At 23.3% G+C, this 21566-nt stretch overlaps 1 protein-coding gene across 4 annotated transcripts in view; it reads right to left on the bottom strand.

Moving 5' to 3' along the window:
- LOC129614763 (discoidin domain-containing receptor 2-like) overlaps nucleotides 1–21566 on the bottom strand; it is a 156532-nt gene that overhangs the window by 28366 nt on the left and 106600 nt on the right. Inside the window, exons 5-11 of one of the 4 annotated variants that reach the window (XM_055529621.1) lie at nucleotides 15130–15303; nucleotides 10618–10757; nucleotides 5402–5609; nucleotides 5142–5276; nucleotides 4484–4746; nucleotides 4261–4399; nucleotides 2215–2803 (exon numbers count right to left, since the gene is read on the bottom strand). In XM_055529621.1, coding sequence (XP_055385596.1) covers nucleotides 2215–2803; nucleotides 4261–4399; nucleotides 4484–4746; nucleotides 5142–5276; nucleotides 5402–5609; nucleotides 10618–10757; nucleotides 15130–15303 — 1648 coding nt within the window. Of the gene's footprint in view, nucleotides 1–2214; nucleotides 2804–4260; nucleotides 4400–4483; nucleotides 4747–5141; nucleotides 5277–5401; nucleotides 5610–10617; nucleotides 10758–15123; nucleotides 15304–21566 lie in introns of all 4 variants that reach the window. The other 3 variants (XM_055529630.1, XM_055529612.1, XM_055529639.1) reach the window with 3 other exon arrangements.

The following is a 21566-nucleotide window of genomic DNA, read 5'->3' as shown; positions in this document are numbered from 1 at the left end:
ATCCTTTAAGAAATTTTCTAATCTTTAAAATATTTTCTATCAATACAAATATTATTTTCATACTTTATCATGCAAAATATATTTTACGATTATATTTAACTGTGTGTATTAAAATGTAGAATAATATGTCATTTTAATAAAATTATAAATTTAAATTGTATTGTAATTATTGATGAATAATTATATACATATACATTATATAAACAAAAACTTGTAAAACTATATTTTAATATTTAGTAAAATTTACTTTAGATTAGAAATATAGTATTATATTAAAATAATAAAATATATTGATCAATTTCATTTTAGAAAACACACTATTCATTTTTTTATATGTATACATATAAATACAATTTAACGTTTATATATTGATTATAATGAAAATATAGAGTATTGTAACAATAATAATGATAATAATGAGCTTATAGTATTTAAGTTAATTTATTATTCAAATAAATTGAATTCATTATATTAAAGTTCTTCAATATATATTTATATTGTATGTTGAAGCCACATACGAATATATACATGTGTTTTATAACAAATATTGTAAACTAAATTTATATATTATAATATTGTTATAAAATATAGGAAAGGATACTAAATAGTGTTAATCAGCTTAATATATTAATGTAATATAAATAGAATATGGAATAAATTTAGATATCATTGTATATATTAATATTACTTAAATCTAATTATAATTGCATATTTAAACTGAAGATTTCTATTTATGTTTTAGTGAGTTCATGAAAAACGGAGGAAAATAAGGATTAAACTTATTTAAATTTGATTTATATTAAGTGGAATTTGCAGAAATGACAATTGTTTATTAAGTATATGTTTGCTCAAATATGATTATATTGCCTAATAGGTCCAATAGTTTCTTACTGGCATGGAAATTCATTCTAAAAAGTAAATTTATGAGTGAGATAGTGGAAGACATTTAAATGAATATCAGAACTATCTGAATATAAATTCAGATAGTTCAAATATTATAGGAAATTCTCAGTTAAAACTTATATACATAATATATGTACATTTACCACTTTCTGGCAACAAAAATTCGAAAAAAAGTACTTTACGATTTAAATTTCTTATTTTTGCAGCAATATTGCCAAATCTAAATTGATTAAACCTTGGTTGTTCTCATGAAAGTTCTTAGTTCTCAACTTGACATGTTCTTGTCTCTGGATCGAATAAGTTCTAGAATGATTTATTAAAATAATTTGTATAATTCAAATAAGTTTTTATTTAGACACTTAAAATTTTAAGTTACAAATTAAAACTTGCTTAAATTTTCCCTTTTTTTTTGTTGTGTTTCATTAAAATTATGTAAATTAATTGATTGAAATAATAACACATTCCATATAATACGTATATGTGGGTTAATATGATTTAAGTAATTTGAATGTACGTTAATATAAATTAGTAAGAAATATCCCGTGATTATAAATTTCCAAAAATATTGGATCTGCAAATACAAATATAGCCTACCTAAATACGATATCCTCATTCAAATATGAATTATAATCATTTATGTGGTATGCAAAAATGCAATAATAGTGGAATTTAAAATATTTCTAAAGGCTATGTAGATTAAGATACTCGTATATAATTTTAATATTTTGTAATTGATTTTATATTTAATAATGTAATTTTTATAAGAATTTATTATTACGGTTGAAGGGTTTTTAAAGGAGTTTAATTAAAATTCTATTAGTTTTTTAGAAAACACATTTAAAAAATGAATACGATATGAAATTATGACTGTCCGGAATGTAATTTTTTTGTTAAATAATTAGAAAATTACTTCCGACAAAAACATCTATATGAAACAGAATTTATTTGAAAAATCACTCTAATTTAAAAATAGGTCTGTCTGGAACGCCATCAATTCATTTAAAAATTTATGAATTTAATACGTATAACATTATATAGAAATTTTTCCTGCGTCCAAAATATTGATATTGAATTGAAAACAAAATATTTGTATTATTCTGTACACTATTAAAAAAAAAGATAAATTTTTTTTTGATTATACTTAGCTTACAAATTTTATGTACATTAATAATATAAAAAAAAATTTTGCGTGGGACATACATATAACAGTTACAGTATACATTGCATCATTACACACACGCATATGTACGATATTACAATATATTTATAGAAAATTTTACATTATATAACATAATACAGAAAAAAAATTACCTTAATCCTTTTGTTTCACAAAGATGTAATTCACCAAACATACCACAGCCCAATTTTTCAACAATAACTAAAGATTGCCTCGGGAACTCTTGCAATTGAATTAAGTTATCTTCATCATTTGATGATGCAATATCAGCATCGCTATATGAATTATTAATATGATTTGATGATGATAATGCTACTGATGATAATGCTATATTTGATTGTATTGAATTTGTTGTTCCTTGTTGTATTGTTGTATTATTTATATTAATATTATTATTATTATTATTATTACTATTACTGTTATTATTATTAATATTATTTTGTTGATGTAAATTTGTTGTTGTTCCTATTGATGATGATGATACGCCTGATGTTGCTGTTGTTGTCGGTTGTAATGGCAATGTTGATGGTGCTGGTGCTTTACATATTGCTGTTGCTGCATAATATTTTTCTGATGGTGGTGGTGGTACTGGCGGTGGTTTTGGAAATACACTACTTAATGGTGATGGTGTCATACGTACACTTACATATCCGCCAGGAATTTTTGGTATTAAATCTTGCATATGTGGTACAGCATACTCTTGACAAACAATATCAGGAACATCTGTTATTTATGGTTACGCGCATATTATAGTTATATGTGTATATATATATATATATATTATGTGAGATGAATGTAACAAAATAATGAATGAAATTAAAATAAGCGTAAAATAATTATACATATATATACATATATATATATCTATATGTGTATTGGCATATAAAGTATTAATTTAAATTTATTATGGCATTGATATTATTATCTATCCATATAATATATAGATAATATTATTATTAATTTATGAGAGAATATTTTCAGGATTGAATCCGATAAGTTTAATACAATATTTTCAAAATGAATATTGATTAATTTTACAAGTAATTAAGGATGATATTAATATATGTAAATATATTTAATTGTATTAATGCTATACTTTGTTCTTAACCATCGTACTTATATACTTTTATAACTATAATTTGAGCTGACTGAATATCGTATTAAAAATGACATTTCATATAATTGATAATAATTTTCATGTATAGGACAGTATATTTTTGTTATTTTAAAATATTTATTCGTAATGATTAAAGTTTTTAAATATGTAAAAGAGAGGATATTATTGTCCTTTTTTTAATTTAAATTATTATGCAATAAAATACAATTGGTGAGAGTATTTTATTTTTAATTATAAATTTTGTCTTTTATAAAATTTTATTATAATTAAAAATTAATTTCTTTTTTACGATCTCAGGTTTTACAAAGAAGTTGATGCAGGCTTTAATTGTGATATGTGAACTAATTTTTAGTTTTTTATATAATTATAAAATTCTTTTCAATATTTTCGTTATTTGCGTATTAACAGACTTTTGTTGTGGAAGAAAGAATTCTGTTTTACATATGATTCTGTTGCGTTTTTAAAATACATTGACAAAAGTTGAATGTGTTCAAAAAATTTTCTGTAAAGATTTAGAATTTGTCATTATAACAACTTTTTTAAAAGTACGTAGCAGGAAACCAGCGAAAGTGGTATATACATAATTAAAATAGTACGCATAGTAGCACAGCTATATTTTATTTGTATGTTATACAAAGAAATTTTTTTAAAAGAAATTACATTTAAAAAAAATACAAAAAGGTTCTTTTAAAAACGCGTTTTCTTTGTAAAAGCTAGAAATTTCAAAGTGTTTTATAATAGTTGACAATTTCAAAGAAATTTTTAAGTCAGTAATATCTATGTATACTTGAATAGGTCCTTGAAAATCAACTCTTTTGTTTTTTGAAAAAGATATTTAAATTACAAATGTAAAATCTAGGAAAATAAAAAAAGTGAAACAGACGAATTGTTGCATTGAATTTGATAAATGTCGGCTTTTTTATGATGATGATTAAAATATATTTAAAGTATATACATATATATTTATATATAATTATTATGTTACGTTCCGATTTTAATTCAAATTCATTATTTGTCTTCATACTTAAATTTATAATCAATCATATACGTAATAAAAATTTACCAGTATAATCTGGTGTCACATGATGACGTTGTAAATCATTTAAAGAGCATCCACTTGCTGCACTTGTATACATATTAACGTTAAATGGTTCATGATATAAACTGCTTTTATCAATTGATTCATTATCATCCATAGTTACCTAATCCATTTGCATACATAAAAAAAAAAAAAATTTTTATTAATAATTTTATACTTGTTACAAAAATTTTATTAATTAATTTACATCTTTTTTAAACACCAGATTCTTTTCATTGTATGCTAATTTTACCTTCATGTTACTATTAATTCGCTTATCCACTCCGAGTCCGTCCGAATTAAAATTATGTTGAAATGCATCTAAAACATTACTACCACGTGCACGACGATTTTTTGCTATTATAAATAATATAATAGCTACTAATAATAAAATAATTGTTGTTAAAGCAGCTATTATAACACCAACAAAACTACTTTCTGGTTCTTGATCAATCGGTTTTGGTGATATAACTGTAAAATATTTGTATATTAAGTATAGAGTAATGATTTTGAAAACTTAAAAAAAAGTGTTTTTTTTTTGTGAATTATCAAAAACTTTTAATTGATTTTTTTTCCATTTAACAAATATTTTATTTGAACATTTGTTAATAAAATGTAGCAATACCTAACTTAATTATGTATTACCTAATAAAATTAATGAAATTTCATGTGTTCATTATAAAGAGATATCGCTGTAATTTTGGCAATTAAATGAAAAATCAAGTATTGCGTGAATTAAAAAAGGAAATTTCTACACCGAGTGTTTATAAAGACGCACATTATATGATATTTACATATATATATAATGTCAAACATACATAATTTATATACATACATACATATATATAAATTATTGCTATACTTACTTTGTGGAATGTGACTTCGTTCACCTTTTGTTGGATTTGTTTGAACTTCATCTCTTTGTAATGGATATTCAGGTGTTTCATGTGGCAATGAATTCCCACTAATCTCTTCATCAGTGAAATTTCCAGAAACAGGTACTATTATAAATATAAATAAAATAATCATTATAACTTCGTATATAAGTAACGTAACTTGCATATATTTAATACTTTTAATTGTAACTGTTTATTTATATATAGACGTCTACATATTATATACTTACCAGAAATAAATGAAATTTCACTAAGCATTATCCAACGCAATGCAAAATATAAATGAATTTGTAAATAACGACCTATACGATGATGTAATTTAATTGTAACATCTCTAGCATGATCTAATATTGTATCTGGCATATAAGAGAATTGAACTGGTTCACCAATAAAATGTTTACCGCCAATACTAAAGAAAACTTTTGCATGAACAAAAACCTGTTAAATATCAAAAAAATAATTAAATATTATATGAAATTATTTATAAATATTTTTATGCAGAATGTACATAAATATGTTAATGATATATTCAGAAATTGATATTTTTAGAAAGCTTATACTGTAAAGGCTTGTTGTGGAGCTGACTTAATGCATTTTACAGTTATAAGGTAGACACGATATTGCATGCAATTCTAAAATTAATTTTATAGTTGACAAAACAAGAGAAAAAAGAATAAAACTTGGTATAGTAAAAAAAATGTACGGTTTCCATTTTTTTAGCACAAGTATAAAAGAAATTGTGTCAAAAATCATCACGGAGATATTCAATTCACTAAAAACATAAGAATTATATAACGTATGCATTAGATTTGTAGATCTGTAGACTTGTACAACCAGGTACAGCGCGAGCTTGTTCAATGATCTGTGTCCCGCCTCCATGCCAAATATGATCTTATACGTTATAATGTGCTCTTTACAAAATATGAAAACGTATAAACAGGAAAAATGGACATATTGTGGATAAGATTTCTTTATTGTTGTCAAATGGTGTTGCAACACAGTTTTTTTTATTCATTTTAAATTTCGTATATTGCGTTTTGTTTTAATCCGAATAGATTCTTAAATTTTGGTTGTAATGTTTTGTTATATGAACATATGACTTTTACCAACATATCACTTATTACATACATATTTAATTCGTCTTTAACATTCATACTTGTTTGATTGCTTGTATCTTAACTAATATATCGTATATTAAACTAATTTTATTTGAAGTTCCATCTGAATAGACTTGAGAAAAAAAGAAATCTAGAAAAATTCAATATCATAATATATGCTTTCATTATTGATATTGCAAATAAGTGTATCTTAACAAAAATTTTCTTGAGTCTATTCAAATCACGAACGCATATCATACGCATATTTCAATTGTATGTATATACAAATTTCTCAGTAAATTCTTATTGGCATATTATATTTGTATAGTTGTTTTTGTCATTGTTTATTTATATATAGACTATATTGGATTTCAAATGAAATCGATACTCTCACTTTATTTTTTGGAAAGTCTATTTTACTATTTACATAGTTTGAGAATAAAATTTCAAATAGAAAATAATTATGTACGAATTTATGTGTGTAGAGAAGAAAGTTATACCTACTAGCATACTAAGTAAGCAATATTAATTGAATAAAATTTATGCTTGTGTGTGCATTATAACATTTAAACTAAGAGAATCAGTGATTTTCGTAAACAAAATTCATTATGTGTAAATATACAGTGAACCTGTTTTATAATAACGTTTAATATGTACATAAGTAACCAGCAGTACAAAATTATATGCAAAAAAAAGTTTGCTGCTTTTTCTTTATTTCGGATCGTTAAAAACAATTTCATCTACATAATATTCGCCAATTTTTTCTACGTTGGTTTCAGGATATTAGACATCAAGCAGTTGACTAAAATTCGTGGAATGTGTGTAAACAAAAGGGTAATCCTGCTTCCTCAAATTTAACCACCTAATTTCATTTAATTTACGAATCCGGCTTTCAAAAATACTTTATTTAACCGTTTATAATGTTTAAATGGAATGAATACAACAAATAATTTAACCGAGCTACGTATGTATACATAAAATTTTCTCTTAAATTGAATTTCGCAGCCAACCATCGACTACATTAGCTGTTTATTATTAAAGATAAATGTATACTGTATATCTAAGGAAATCCAGAACTAATTGTGAATTTTTAATTTTTTTTATATGTACTGCTTACGAGTGTACAAATGCGTGAAAAAAGAAACCAAAATGAGGATATGAAATGAAATACAGGGTTTGCATGAATAAAAAGGGCGGATTAAGTCTAATGATGATTAAAATACTAATTTTGGTTTCGGACTATTGATATGCTAACATTATTGTTTGTTTATGTGAATTTGCATTATTCTTCTCGCATATATTATCTATACACACATACATACATTATTTTTACATTATTATCCCTATATTGATTTATGGATGGATTTTTGAATTTAGTTGCATTTTCGTTTTTTCAATTTTGTTTCATTTATCCTGTCCACTTTCAAATTATCCACATGCAAAACCATATAAAACCATAAGCACATGTGTATAACAAAATAGTATAGTAAAAAGGGTATTTATAAAAAAAACTGAAAGAATGATTACAGCAGCTATACCGTTGTTTAAAAACAATAGAAACTTCACATTAATTCATTTTGAGTACATACATACATTAATACAAATACAAAATTGGTCAATAAATTACATTTTTTAAAAAAAGGTTACCATTGCACTTTTGATTATAGTAGATCGCACATTTTAAACAAAATAAATTTGTAAGTTTTGGCTTCTATTTAATTTTTTACCATAATAGTGTATGTCAGTTTTTCGAACGAGAAAAAAAAAAGCATTAACGTAAGTAAAAAATGAATACGCGTCTAAATCTCGTCACACTATAATTGACAATATTTTATTTTATTAATTATATTTTGAGAACAAATTATTGAAAATAATTTGGACTATCAACAAATTGAAATTGATGTTTCCATTTAATTGTATATTTTATTTTAAGTTAGTAGTATGTGGCAATCCTTTTTTTTATAAAATTTGCAATATCCTATATGGGATAAATTCACAATATTGAAATTTGATGACAGCTTATCATTGATTCATTTCTAAATTTTAAAAATAAAATGTGTATTTGAATTTTTAATCCAAAGAATGATATTATAAAAAAGTAAAATCAGTGATAGTAGTTTATAAAAAAGTAAAATTTTTCTTGTTATACTTATGTAATATAACACATTTTTTAATAAAAATTACAAATAAATCATATTCATATTCGAATCACATTGAAATACATGAAGGCTCTTATACGTTGTATGTAGAGCAATTTGGATATTATGTCAGCTATGGGAGCACTAATTTTTTATAGTTCGAATCAAAATGATGAAAGAATTGAGAAAATCTTCTAAAGCCACGGCAAGCAAATTTTGTTGTAGGGCCCTCAGTATGCTTTTTGAGTGAAACTAAAACTGTTGTTACTCAAAATAAATTTCGAATGAATTGTCAAGCTAATAGAAACGTAAACAAATATGTGGACATAACTTGATCTATTAGTTCATTCTTATTGAAAATTTTATGGATATGAAAATGGAAAAAATATCAAATAAAATTTAATGTATTCAGTCTTTCATGTTATCAATATTTCATTTATAAAATGTAGATATAATAATAATTCCCATCATTCTATATAAAAGACAAATTGAACATTAACATTGAAAAACACTTTTAAAATTTTACCTTGCTTTTTTTGTTATTTTAGTTATTTTTTATACCTTTTTCTCGTGTCTAATTAAAAATTTAAAAATAAAAAAAAAACCCAAACTATTATATTGGTTAAGTAGGTTAACATGTAAAAATTCATAAAATATATACGAATATCCTTTACAATTATATATAAAAGTTAAGTACATTTGTCTGTATTTGCATAATGTATAAGCAAAACTATACTATTATAAACGCATATTGAAACCGAAATATTGTTATTATATTGAGAGCATCCTTAAAATTTTGGTATTAATTAAAGTTAAATAAGCTGAAAATTATTATGCTATTTATACTAATGGCATATGAAAACCCTATATACAATATAGTAATATTTATATATAAGATATATAAAATTAATTGACATTAATTAAAAAAACCAAACCTACAAAAAAAAAAAAAAACGAGTTTATTTCTGGACCTGCATAATAAAAATTTAAATTCCATCGTTATCTTCCATTCCATTTATTCAAATTCATTTTAGTGGTAGTGTTAATGCATTTCTTGTTTCTCTTTTTTTTCATTTTTATCAAGAATAAATATTAAATTATTCACTTATTTAAATTAAATAATGTAACTATGTGCATCATATTGAGAAATGCATTAAACACTTCTTCTTATTCTGTTTCCTTATTAACAACTATATAGTTTATTGCTACCGTTCGGGGTAATTTTAATAAATTTTTGCATAATGTTATCTATTATTTTGTAATAAAATTATTTATGAATTAATAACATTCGAAGTTCATTTAATTGATCTGTTTAAAACTTAATTCCATTTTTAATATAATAACCTTAATCAACTTCTACATTTATAAAACTCTTTAATACGGTCGAATGAATTTCTTTTTAATGGTGAACTAAGAAAGATTGAAGAAGCCGAGAAATAAATTATCGCTAAAAACGGAATATTATAATCATTATGGTAAAATAGTCCTTGATTCGAATGTCATTAGTTTTTTTTTTGAAGGGAGCTGAGAAGTAACAAATGCAGTTTATTAAAGACTGTGAAGCATTTATTTATGGAAGAAACTGTTTGAGTTAACCGTTGCGGTTTGATGCGAAAAGTTAAAAGTTCAGGTTACGGAAATGACCTAGGAAATTCCCTAGGAATTGAGAAGGGAGAAGAAGAAAAACGAAGGGTTCTTACCAAAACAACCTACCTATAATATGTATACTTTTAATAATAGTTTCATTTAATTTTATAATAGTCTATCTATAAGAAGCAATTACTTTCTGTGTAAATTAACGAACATCAATTATTATACTTTCATTTTAAATTAATAGTATAAACTTTATAATCAACTAAAAATCATGTAAACAGTTAATTTAAACCATAGGAGAAAAAAAAATATATTTGATGTTGTAAAATGATTTTACTATATACCAATTATGTTGTTCCGACTTGCCAACATAAAAATTGGACCGAATCAAAGGAGAAAAGAATTTTTAAAAATATATTTTGTATGTAATTGTAGACGTTTTTGTAAATGTTCCCGATAATTACATTAGTTCAAGTCATTTTATTCCATTATTCAATATCAAGCTGTTCCAAATATATCTTTAATATATAGCATATATAAATACATAAATGTATATATACAATAATAAAGTTTTTACATAAAATAATAAATTAGCTATAAAAAAATTTTAATCTTTACCTGTACATCCTTTGAAAACATGTTATTTGTATGTAAAATAATTGCACTGAAATTTCTTACTGTATCAAATTCGAATGTTATTTCAACTGGTTTACCAGCTAAACTAGGCGTATCATTTCTCCATCCAACCCATTCGTAACCTTAAAAAGGAAAATATAAAAAAACATGGTTAAAATGTTAAAATATTAAGCAAAAATTATTGTTCTTTTTGTTTTTTATTTTCTTGTATTCTTTAAATAAAAATAAAACAAAAGACCAACAAGTTATAATAATCATAAAGTTTATTATTAGTTTTGTAATTAAGGGAAAGTTTTTTAAATATACATTTTGTTTTTAACTTTGACCATCGTCGTAGGCACAATAATAACGAAAGTAAAAAAGGGAATGAGAATTGTACGTGACGGTAACTTTAATAATTTTTAATAAACTTTTATTCGTTTTTGTTTTTATTTAGTAATGTTGATTTTTTTATGCGTATATATTTTAGAATTACAGTAGAATTAGTTTATTGTAGAATTCAAAATTTCAAAGGGATTCAAACCCCCTAGAAAGCTCGGTCTATACACATTCGGTTTACGGTTGAACTATATCTGATGGAACGATTATGAGCATTATTTGGGTTAATTTAAGATCCCGATTTTGATGGACATTTTGAATTTTATTATCGTTTTAATATTTTGTAAGTTATTTATAATATATAAATTTTGGAAAAATTATAAAAAATTTACAGCTAAATTAAAGGATATAGTACGATTCTGAACTTTATTGATAATCACATAGATCTAGACGTTTCTTTTACATAAATTGAATTTTATTGTAAAATTTTAACAAATTTATAATTAATTTTACCAATATTTTACTGTAATAAATGTATTATAAACATATGCATATTATAATTATGCTCAAATAAATTAACATTATGTTTAAGGTCGTCAAAATGTCGGCATTAATATTTTTTGTTTTTATAAAATTTAAATTTACTTTGTTAAAAATTAAAAACCTTTAAATTCAAAGCAATGGCAAAAAAATTGCATTGGGTTCCTATATTTTTACAAGCTTATGATATTTTTAAGTATGTAAGTATATGTACTTTACATATATATATATATATATATAATTTATAAAAGGAATAAAATCTTCGAGATTTACATAGATCACATAGAATTCAATATTGAAATTAAGATAGTATTATTTTTTTCTATATGTAAGTTCATTAAATTGCAAAATAATAATTATTTTATTAATGGTTAATAAATTAATTCGCTAAAGTTATGGTAAATATAAAACAGGAATATATTAAGCAAATTTTAATACGTAAGGGTAACGCGTATTAAATTTTGTTAGTGGGTTTTTAAATTTAAATATTTCGGTCTAAAGGTATAATATGAAATTACGTATATTGAACTATTGATTTTTTTTTATTTTATTATAGATAATCAATTTGCTACAGTTGTATATATATATATATGTAGGATGAGATATGTATAAAGGTATAATATGAGAAATAATTTATGAAAAATTAGTGTAAAGCAAGGGTTTTTTAGATTAATTTTTAGATATGTAAAATAATAAAATGTGTACAAAACTTTATATGAAAATTAGAATTTTGTTTGAATTTTTTAGAAACTTTAATAATTTAGTTGAAGAAAAATATTAAATTCAAGTTGAGTTCAGCTATTTTTAATAAGAAATTAATTATTAATTTAGTAGTTTGTACTGAGAAACCTTTTTCTCCATCAATATTCTAAATATTTTCTTTACTTTGAAATAAAAAAATTATATTAAATTTCAAAAATAACCGAAATATATAAAATTAATGTAAAAATATTACAAAAATAATACAAAGGTAGTTTTTTTTTTTTTGCTAAATTCATTATTAAAAATCACATATTTAAAGATCTTCAGGCCTTTTAAGTTAATCATGAATTATTACTGCAATATTCTGCATCTAAAAAAAAAAATTTAAAATAAATAAATGAGTTTGAGTGCTTTATGTGTGAATTTAAAATATGAAAATTTTCACAATTTTATTCATTGTTTTAGAAGAAGTTTTAATTATTGTATAACAATAATAAAAAAAATATATATTATTTCAATTAACTGCAATAAAATAATTATTATGATTGCAATGTAACGTTTTCATAAATGATTTTCATATTCGACAGTAATGAATATTTAATTAAGTCAAGAATATTTTCAAACATAATTGAAATTTTTACTATTTTATTAATTAATTGAAATTTTTTACTACTTTTATTATTTTGGAATTATATCATACTCTATGTAATTACCTTACTCTATAATATAAAATTGGCAAAGTAAATAAAAAAAAATTTATTATTTAATATTTTATTTCAATAAAAGTTTAATTATTATACTATCATATTACAGGTATCGTGGCACAGTAACTTACCGATGACATGAATGCAGTATTTAACGGATAATTAAAAACGAATTGCAGTATTTGATATTTTAATTGTTAATAATAATTACGTTAAATTTTTTATAGTAAATTTGAATAAATTAGGAGCATTATAGCATTTCAAACTGAACTCCTTCGTATTGAAGAGCTATATGTATAAAAATTAGTATTAGTGTAGCACTATGCTTATGACAGAACTAAAATTTAATTAATCATAAGCAATTTCAAATTATATAGACAAAATATCGGAGTACTGCTGTTAATTATACTCGTAAGGGCAAATAATTATCTATATGTATGTATGAAAAAAAAAAAACATATATGATACTCAAACATAATTGAACATAATTGAAAAGTCAATTATAATTTATTTTAGAGCGAGTTCAAAATTAAGTAGATAGTTTTTATTTTAAAAGAATTTAATTATTAAAATATAATGTATGTAAGTATATGAAATTGTACCTTAAGTACATTAATGGAATTTTGAATGAAACCTGTTTTCCAGTTACACTTTTAAATTTTTTTTTTGAATTGATTTTTATTAATTAATTAAGTAAATAATAATTCTGATAAGATTTTAGTTTAATTTCAATTAAGCGTTCGCATATTTAATTTACTAAAAGGTAAAACTTCACTTGTTATATTGTGCCAGTTAATGCTAGCAAATAATAATAAAGTTCAAATTCGAATTGCCGCATAATGTATGTTATAGAAGAAAAATTTTATTAAAAAATTGGTTTTAATAAAAGAAAAATCATACTTCTTAAGAATTCAATGAAAACAAATTGGACTCTATATGGGACAGCAAAAAAATTTTATCAAAGTTAACTTGAAGTTGTACGTTATATTATTCAATTTCTAATCTATTCTAAAAAACTTACTTAAAGAATGCTCAAAAACAACGTTAGGTAAAAATTACTATAACAAAAATATCTAAAATAAGTCTATCTTTTTTTTCTTTCTTTGAAAGAGAAAACAATTGAGAATAAAAAATAAACATGCTTGTGTAGATTTTTGATTTCGCCTTGTAATTTTTACTTTTTGCCACCATTAGGACAAAACTTATGAATCTAATGAAATTTGTAAATAAATTATAAATGTGTGAAGGTTTTTTTGGGGCTATTTTATTTATTTATCTTTTTTTTTTACCAAATTTTCAATTTTTCAACATTATATTTTGTTTATTTTATTAAATTTTGTGGTATAGTTTTTCAATTTCAATTGATGATGCCGAAAATTTTTTAATTAAGAGATTTTCTTTTTGTTTGTATTTTATTATTTTTTATTTGTGATAAAATGCATTTTCGGTTTATGAATAATTAAAATCATTTTAATTGTGGTAAATAATCCTTTGAACTGATTACTCATATTATATATTTTTGCCAACACATAAAGTAGAGGTTTATTTTTTAATTTCAAATTTTTTGTTTTTTTAATATATCAATATATTATGCAATTTATAAAGTGTTACAAAACGATAAATCTTCATGCTAATTTATATTATTAGTTGATCATTTGTTATTCATGCATATATGAATATTTTCTATAGCCTTACATGTTTGTATATGTTCAATATTTAATAATTTAAATATAAAAATATAGATGAAAAAGAAATTTGTATTGTAGAAAATATTGCACGAGCATTGAATTTGCATACAAAAACAGTATTTTTTTCAAAAACTTGACAACAGACATAGATATATGTACATATACCAGAAATTCTTATTTCCTGGTTCCAGACAGGGTTAATGAACTATAGAAATAAACAATTGCAAAAAAAAGCTTGACGAAAACAAAACGAATTTGTATTATGTAATTTTTGATAATTCGAAATGTGCTGTCTGACTACATAAAACACACAGGAGCTTATTAAGCGAATTTTATAATTTCTTTGACATTTCATGGGTAAAAAATCGGACACAAGAATTGAATTAGGTTAAATATAAATTAAAGCTTAATATCAACTGTATATTTAATTATAAGTGTACAAATAAATAGGTAGGTACCTACTTACGCAATTATTAAAATGAATATGCTAATAGGTATTGAAAACAATGAAAAAAAAAATACAAAACAAAAGTTACCTTTACCAAAGCCATGAATATCGGTACGAAAATTATCTTTTCCTTTTTGACCATCAACTAATTGACCCAAACCATCAACATATCTATCATTCTCCTCTTGTCCATCATATGTTTTATCTGATAAGTCAATTTCCATACCACGTTGAACACCTTTTGGTATGCTATAGGAAACGATTCCTTCTGAAAAAACATAAAAAAATTTTCAATCAAAACGATAAGCAAAGTTTTATGAAAATCTACAAAAAAAAATTGTTTTGAAAATATAAAACAGCACTAAGTTTCAATCCAGGAACCGTTTTTAAATCGCAATATAGAACAAAATATAGCCTCAAGCTAAAACATAGCCATCAAGATTGAAAAATAATAATTTCTATAAACTCTTAGACTTGTAGCTTCAACATTCATATGAGGACATTACCCATTAAAAATTCTTATACTTTGTATTTTAAAATTTCCAAATCAAAAATTGCTTTTTTTAGCATTCCATAATGATGGTTCATTCAGCTTTAAAATTGAAATTTTTCATTTGCTTAAAAATCTTCCATCAATTTCAGTTTGAGAACGGTCATATGCATTTTTATTTATTGCTGTTTGTAAATTAGGAAATCACCTAAACTCCTGCAAAGACAATCAGGCACAAACTTAGGGAAATTCCTATATAGAAAATTCAAAGTAACCCATTTTTCGATAAGTTACATAAGGTACAATACTCTTCACTTATAGTTTTAAGAAAAATCGAATATCCGTTAAATGTCTTGCGCTTATAAGAACCGCCATATTGAAATTTAAAATAATTATAACATACATACATACATAATTCGGTTTTACTTTGTCTTGAAAACTTTTTTTCAAATTTTCTCTCCACACATTTTACAAGGTTATATTCACAAATTACGACCAGTTCTTATTCAAAACAATTACTTCTTCATTTTCTCCATTTATTTTGACAATCTTCTAATACCAAAAAAAAAAAATTTGCAAATTATACCAAATTTTAATTCCATAAATTTCTAACGATTTATACTTTTGACTTTAATAATGTCAAATCATGATTAATATGACACAAGAAAAAAAGAAAAAAAAAAACTAAACCAAATCGAAACAAAAAAACAGTGTGCGAACATTCCAATAAATTTGATCATCATTTTAATATGTATGCATTGCATTTTCATAGCTACAAAAATGAGCGAACATGATATTGGAAATCTGGTTATTAAAGAGATAGCTTCAAAAAAAACAAAAATATTAATAACGCAAAAAAACCGAATAGTTAACAAAAATTTGCAATAAAAAAATTTTTAATTCGCTTTATTTGTAAAGAAAATTTATGTGGAACTTGCCATTAGTAATGACCTTTTGATAGTAAATTATGATTATGTATATATATATATACATCTTTTTTAAGCATTAGTTCAGGTTTCATTCCTGTTTTAGAAAAAAAAGTTGTCTTTTAACAGTTTCTACTTTGTATTATAAAATATTCTGCAAGGATATAGGCTTACACTTAATATATACATGTTATGTAGTTACTTTGCAGTATACACAAATTACCACAAACTACATACACATGCATTATATGCACAAATAACATCTCGTTTACAGAAGAGGATTGAAGTTTGGGTATCTTCACAAAATGCCTGGAATAATTTGACTCTACAAATTTAAATATGAAAATTATGCTTTATCTTCTTTTAAGTAAGCTAAGTAATTTTATGATTAAAGAATTTGCTTTATTTTTTACATATTTTTTTGTTGATTAGAAATGTCAAAATTCTACGATCACATATGGGTTTTGATTTTAAAATCAATTAATTAATTTAGCCAAAGCTGTCAAAAGTTATGCTTAATTAGCTCGAATAAATTGGTGTTTTTATAATAATTGATTTTTGAATGTTATAACTTGTGCCAAATACAGACCTATTAACACATATATGGTTTAACACGTTATACGAGCTTGGAGAGCCCAATTTTAATTATTGAATTAAATGAGCATTATTTAAATTTAATATTTATAATAGCTGTGAGTGAGTGCTACTCTTTAAAATAATCAAATCATTAGGATGCATCAACTGCAAATTGTTTTGTACGTTTGCGTTGTGCATGTGATTATATGAAATTTTAGTAAACATTTAGGTTTTTAAAAGATTTTTGAGATTTTTAATATTTGATGGTAATTTCTCTCTGATATCGTTACATTATGTGCTTCTAAAGTTATATTATATGCAGCACGTACAACTTTATATGCATAATACAACTTTATATGCATAGTATAAAGTTGTATTATATATTAATATCTATAGGGTATCTATGAAGTATTGTCTATTTGTACAGTCTATATAATATAACTTTGTAAATACATAAGGCTAAAGTGGTCATTCACAATATGCAAGTTATTAAAAAAAAATTTAAATAAGAGCAACAATTATGTGAAAGATACCCGCTGTGAAATTAAAAGATTTATCGCTTACACAAATTTTTATGTTTTATGATCGTATTTGATTTTATTTTTATTCTTTTTGATTTTCTGTGTCTGAAAACTTGACGCTAAACAAGTGACGCACATTATATAAAATAAAAAATAGAAAAGTTTTTTTTGTTATCTGTTTTTTCCATTTGCGTGTATTTTATATAATTTTTATAGCATATTGTGACCATCGCTTACTTTTTTACTTTGAATGAATTGCGAAAAAAACAAGTCTGCGATAGAGCCTAAAGGTTTTCATACAACAAATAGAAAGATTCTTGTATGTGTACTTTGTTTTTCTTTTTTTAATGGTTGTAAATGACAAGAAGTTTTGTTTAATCTTTTATTTAGGTTAATAAAATTACATTCAATTTAGAGGGAGAAGGTGAAAAAAAGGGATTTTTGTAATTTGCACGTAAAATATTTTGAAAAATTTTATTATAACTATAATTTTATTGTCGGAGCATATTGCTTTAATGCTTGAGTTCTACATTTTTATTATTGCATAATATTCATAAAAATATAAAATCTGTAATTGCTTTAACAAAAAATTTTTAATTTTTTTTATTTAAATAGCGTTAATTATAATTTTTTTTATTTCATTTTAAAGTTTTATGACAGTTGACTAGACATACAGGATAAAGGTTTCTTATAACAAAAAAATTTTTAAAGGATGGGAATTTTTAAAAATTGATTGTTAAAAGAGCCTAATAAAAATGTCAGCATAGTTATCAATGTATGAGTCTGATATATTTTAAGAAATTTTGCATTAATTTGTGTAGGTATTTCAGAAAATTTAAGAGAAAATGTACTGATCCACTATTGTGGAACCAAATCCACTATAGTATAAAAAGTTTAACATTTGTTTTTTTTTTATAGAAAATTCTAACTCGCATTTAACGTACATTTTAAATTAACTGACCTAAATGAGCTACGAGACTACTCAACATATTATAATTTTGGATTTTGACAACGCGTGGGTATATCGTTTTTCTGTTTTATTTTCTAAGGTCAAATTGATCTATTCATTCACATATATAAAATGCGAACTTAAAATTTAACAATATAAACTTATTTTGGAAAGTAATTTTGAATTTTAGAAAAGCAGAAAATTTTATCCCCACATAAAATTACATATAAATATAATAAATATTTGACAATAAGTGTTAGCGGTGTTGTCAATTCTGTACCCTTATTCGTATATGCGTACTACACATCTACTATGCACTATATACTACGTACGATTTTGATCGATCCCTAAAATTTAATAGCTGTCAAAAAAATTTACAATTTTTCATTTAAGAATAAGATGAGATCCGTTATAAGCTTAATGAATCACGAAAAATTGGGAAATAATTACATATTTTAGTTTTAAATTCAAATTGGTAATATTCTTAGCTAACTAGAAAATTTCGTTTTATTAATAATACAATTTATATTGTAATGAAATGATAATCAAATTTCTATGCAATGACGATGCAAAAACTATAAGCATCAAATATTTGGTTGGAATTTCACAATGTACATGTTATACATTTGCTCAAATACATAATACATACATATGTAAGTAAAATTTACTAAAGATTTCCTTAAATACTCAATTTTAATTATAGGTTTATTATCTTATTAGAAAAGTGTTTTAGTTGTGTAACCACGTTACATACATAGATACATACTACATTATGCATGATTGTACATGTATGAATTATTCGAGCATTTTAGGAGTACCCACTTATATTCATTGGTGTTACTAATTGGCAAGACAATGTACTAAATTAAAATTTTAAAATACTAAATAATAACTTTAAGGTTAAAAAAATATTTTAAAATTTTAATGTAACACTTTATTATTTAAGCAATATTTTTAATTACAATAATTGACATTTGATTCAATTTTTTATTGATGACCGAAGTCATTTAATTTTCTGTTTGAATATATTCATACATACATACATACATATACGTACACATTGATTAAGAGACCACCCTAGTTGCATGTATGTACATACAGTCTATAAAAGTGTTGTTTCCTTTTACTATAAATAAATCATTTAATCGAATACTTTGTGTTTAATATAAACATAAAATTTTGTATTATTTTTATTTAAAATGTTAAATTCCAAATGCAAGATTTCTCTAAAAGGAAAAAATAGATATTTTATGTGTTAAAATAAAAATTATTTGGAAGAAAATTTTTTTCTTTTTCTCAAAAAGTGTTTATAATTAATAAATTTTTAATGTGATCTTAACATTCACATGTACTTATTACATATTTTGGGATTTAAGATCCACTCACGCGAACTAAACGAAAAAAAAATACATATAGGGTTGCCCAATTTATTATAAAATCAATTTTTAAATGAATGAATGAAAACCCTTTCAAATTATAAATTGGTTTGAGTGATTCAGGTCGTGGGTATCTAATATTATTTCTCATTTAAGTTGTCAACCTAAATTAATTTAATTTAAATTGATTATATTAATTTAAAAAAATTATTTTTCCATGCCACAGTTTTTTAACATTTTGTTTTTAATCATTCAATTTTAGATACGACACCATTTCAATTATCATTATCCAAATTTCATTTTTATTATTTGAAAATTTGGTACTGGAGTTACAAAGACAGGAGAGATTTAAGTTCGAGAGATTGATGGCTTGAAACGAACAATATTTTATGTGCTAATGCAAAAAGAAGCATGCAAATAAACTTTTATTGAAACGTAAGTTATCCATTTTTGAGGATATTAAAGTAATTTAACATGAGCATTCGAGTATAAAAAGCGGTAACTCAAAATATTTATTTATAAAGTGTCGAGTATACAAAATTGCTAATAATTGCCATTGGTTGATCTTGTACTTCTGATATAATATCTTTTTTTTTTCTATATAATCAATTTTTATTTATAAATCATCATGAAAGGAATATAGAGCTAGCACACAAAACAAAAAAAAAATTTAGATACGCATTGAACCGATTTCAGTTTCCATTTGTAAAATTCCCCAGAGACACATTGATTATCCTATTGTGTATATATATGCATGTCCATGTGTATGAATGTACCTTAGTGAATTTTGAAATAGTTAAAATTTTTATTCTTGTTCAAAATTTTTTTTTTGGTTTTTTTGGGAGTTTTCATATAATAAATATTAGGAGAAAAAGACCTTTTATTTTTTCTTTTCAAATCATTTAAGAATTTTATGCTTTCTTGCTTTTTTTTGGTTTTCTTGCTTTTCACTTTTCTCTTACTGTATTTCAAATGTTGTGTATATTTATTTCAATTCATCAAATTTTAGTATTGAAAACAAAAAAAAAACAGAAATTACGGAAAATAGAAAATTTTTGTATTTTCAATTTTCTTTTTTTCTTTTTTGAAAAATTAAAGTGCACATATGGCGCACTCTTAAACCAAGTATTAAACAACATATTTTGTGGGTAATTATTTAGATACAAATTTTTGGAAAAAAGTAGAAAAAAAAATGTGAATGAGACATTTTGATTTGACCCAACCCAAATAAATGGAAACAATTTTTATGTTTATTAAAATATTATGTAAAGACTACGTAAACGACTTATTGCGCATAAAATCAAAGGGAATATGGAATGTGTACATGTACATAAAAACATAAATCTTTTCATATTTATTTTATAATGTGTACATATACATATGCATGTACTTACATTATATAGTAAAATATGAAATTAAAAAATTTTTACAAAAAAAAATAGATATGAAAAATATAAAAATAAAAGTTCAATAAAAAATAATCATATTAAAATTCTTCCAATTTGGTTACATTATCACCATATTTATTGGTAATGACTCTGGTAATAAATTAAAACTAAAAAGAAATGAACTTAACAGAAATATAAAGACGGACGTCTGTTTAGTTGTGAAAACAGAACCGCAATGAAAAACGAAAACGTCGAACATTTTGCATTGTTAACAAAAAACAACAGAGGAACGGTAAAGGGAGCCG

Source organism: Condylostylus longicornis, unplaced genomic scaffold, assembly GCF_029603195.1.
Source record: "Condylostylus longicornis isolate FDR11 unplaced genomic scaffold, ASM2960319v2 ptg000005l, whole genome shotgun sequence".
Taxonomy (NCBI): domain Eukaryota; kingdom Metazoa; phylum Arthropoda; class Insecta; order Diptera; family Dolichopodidae; genus Condylostylus; species Condylostylus longicornis.
The sequence above is the reverse complement of the archived record's forward strand: the minus strand, read 5'-3'. Positions and strand labels throughout refer to the sequence as shown.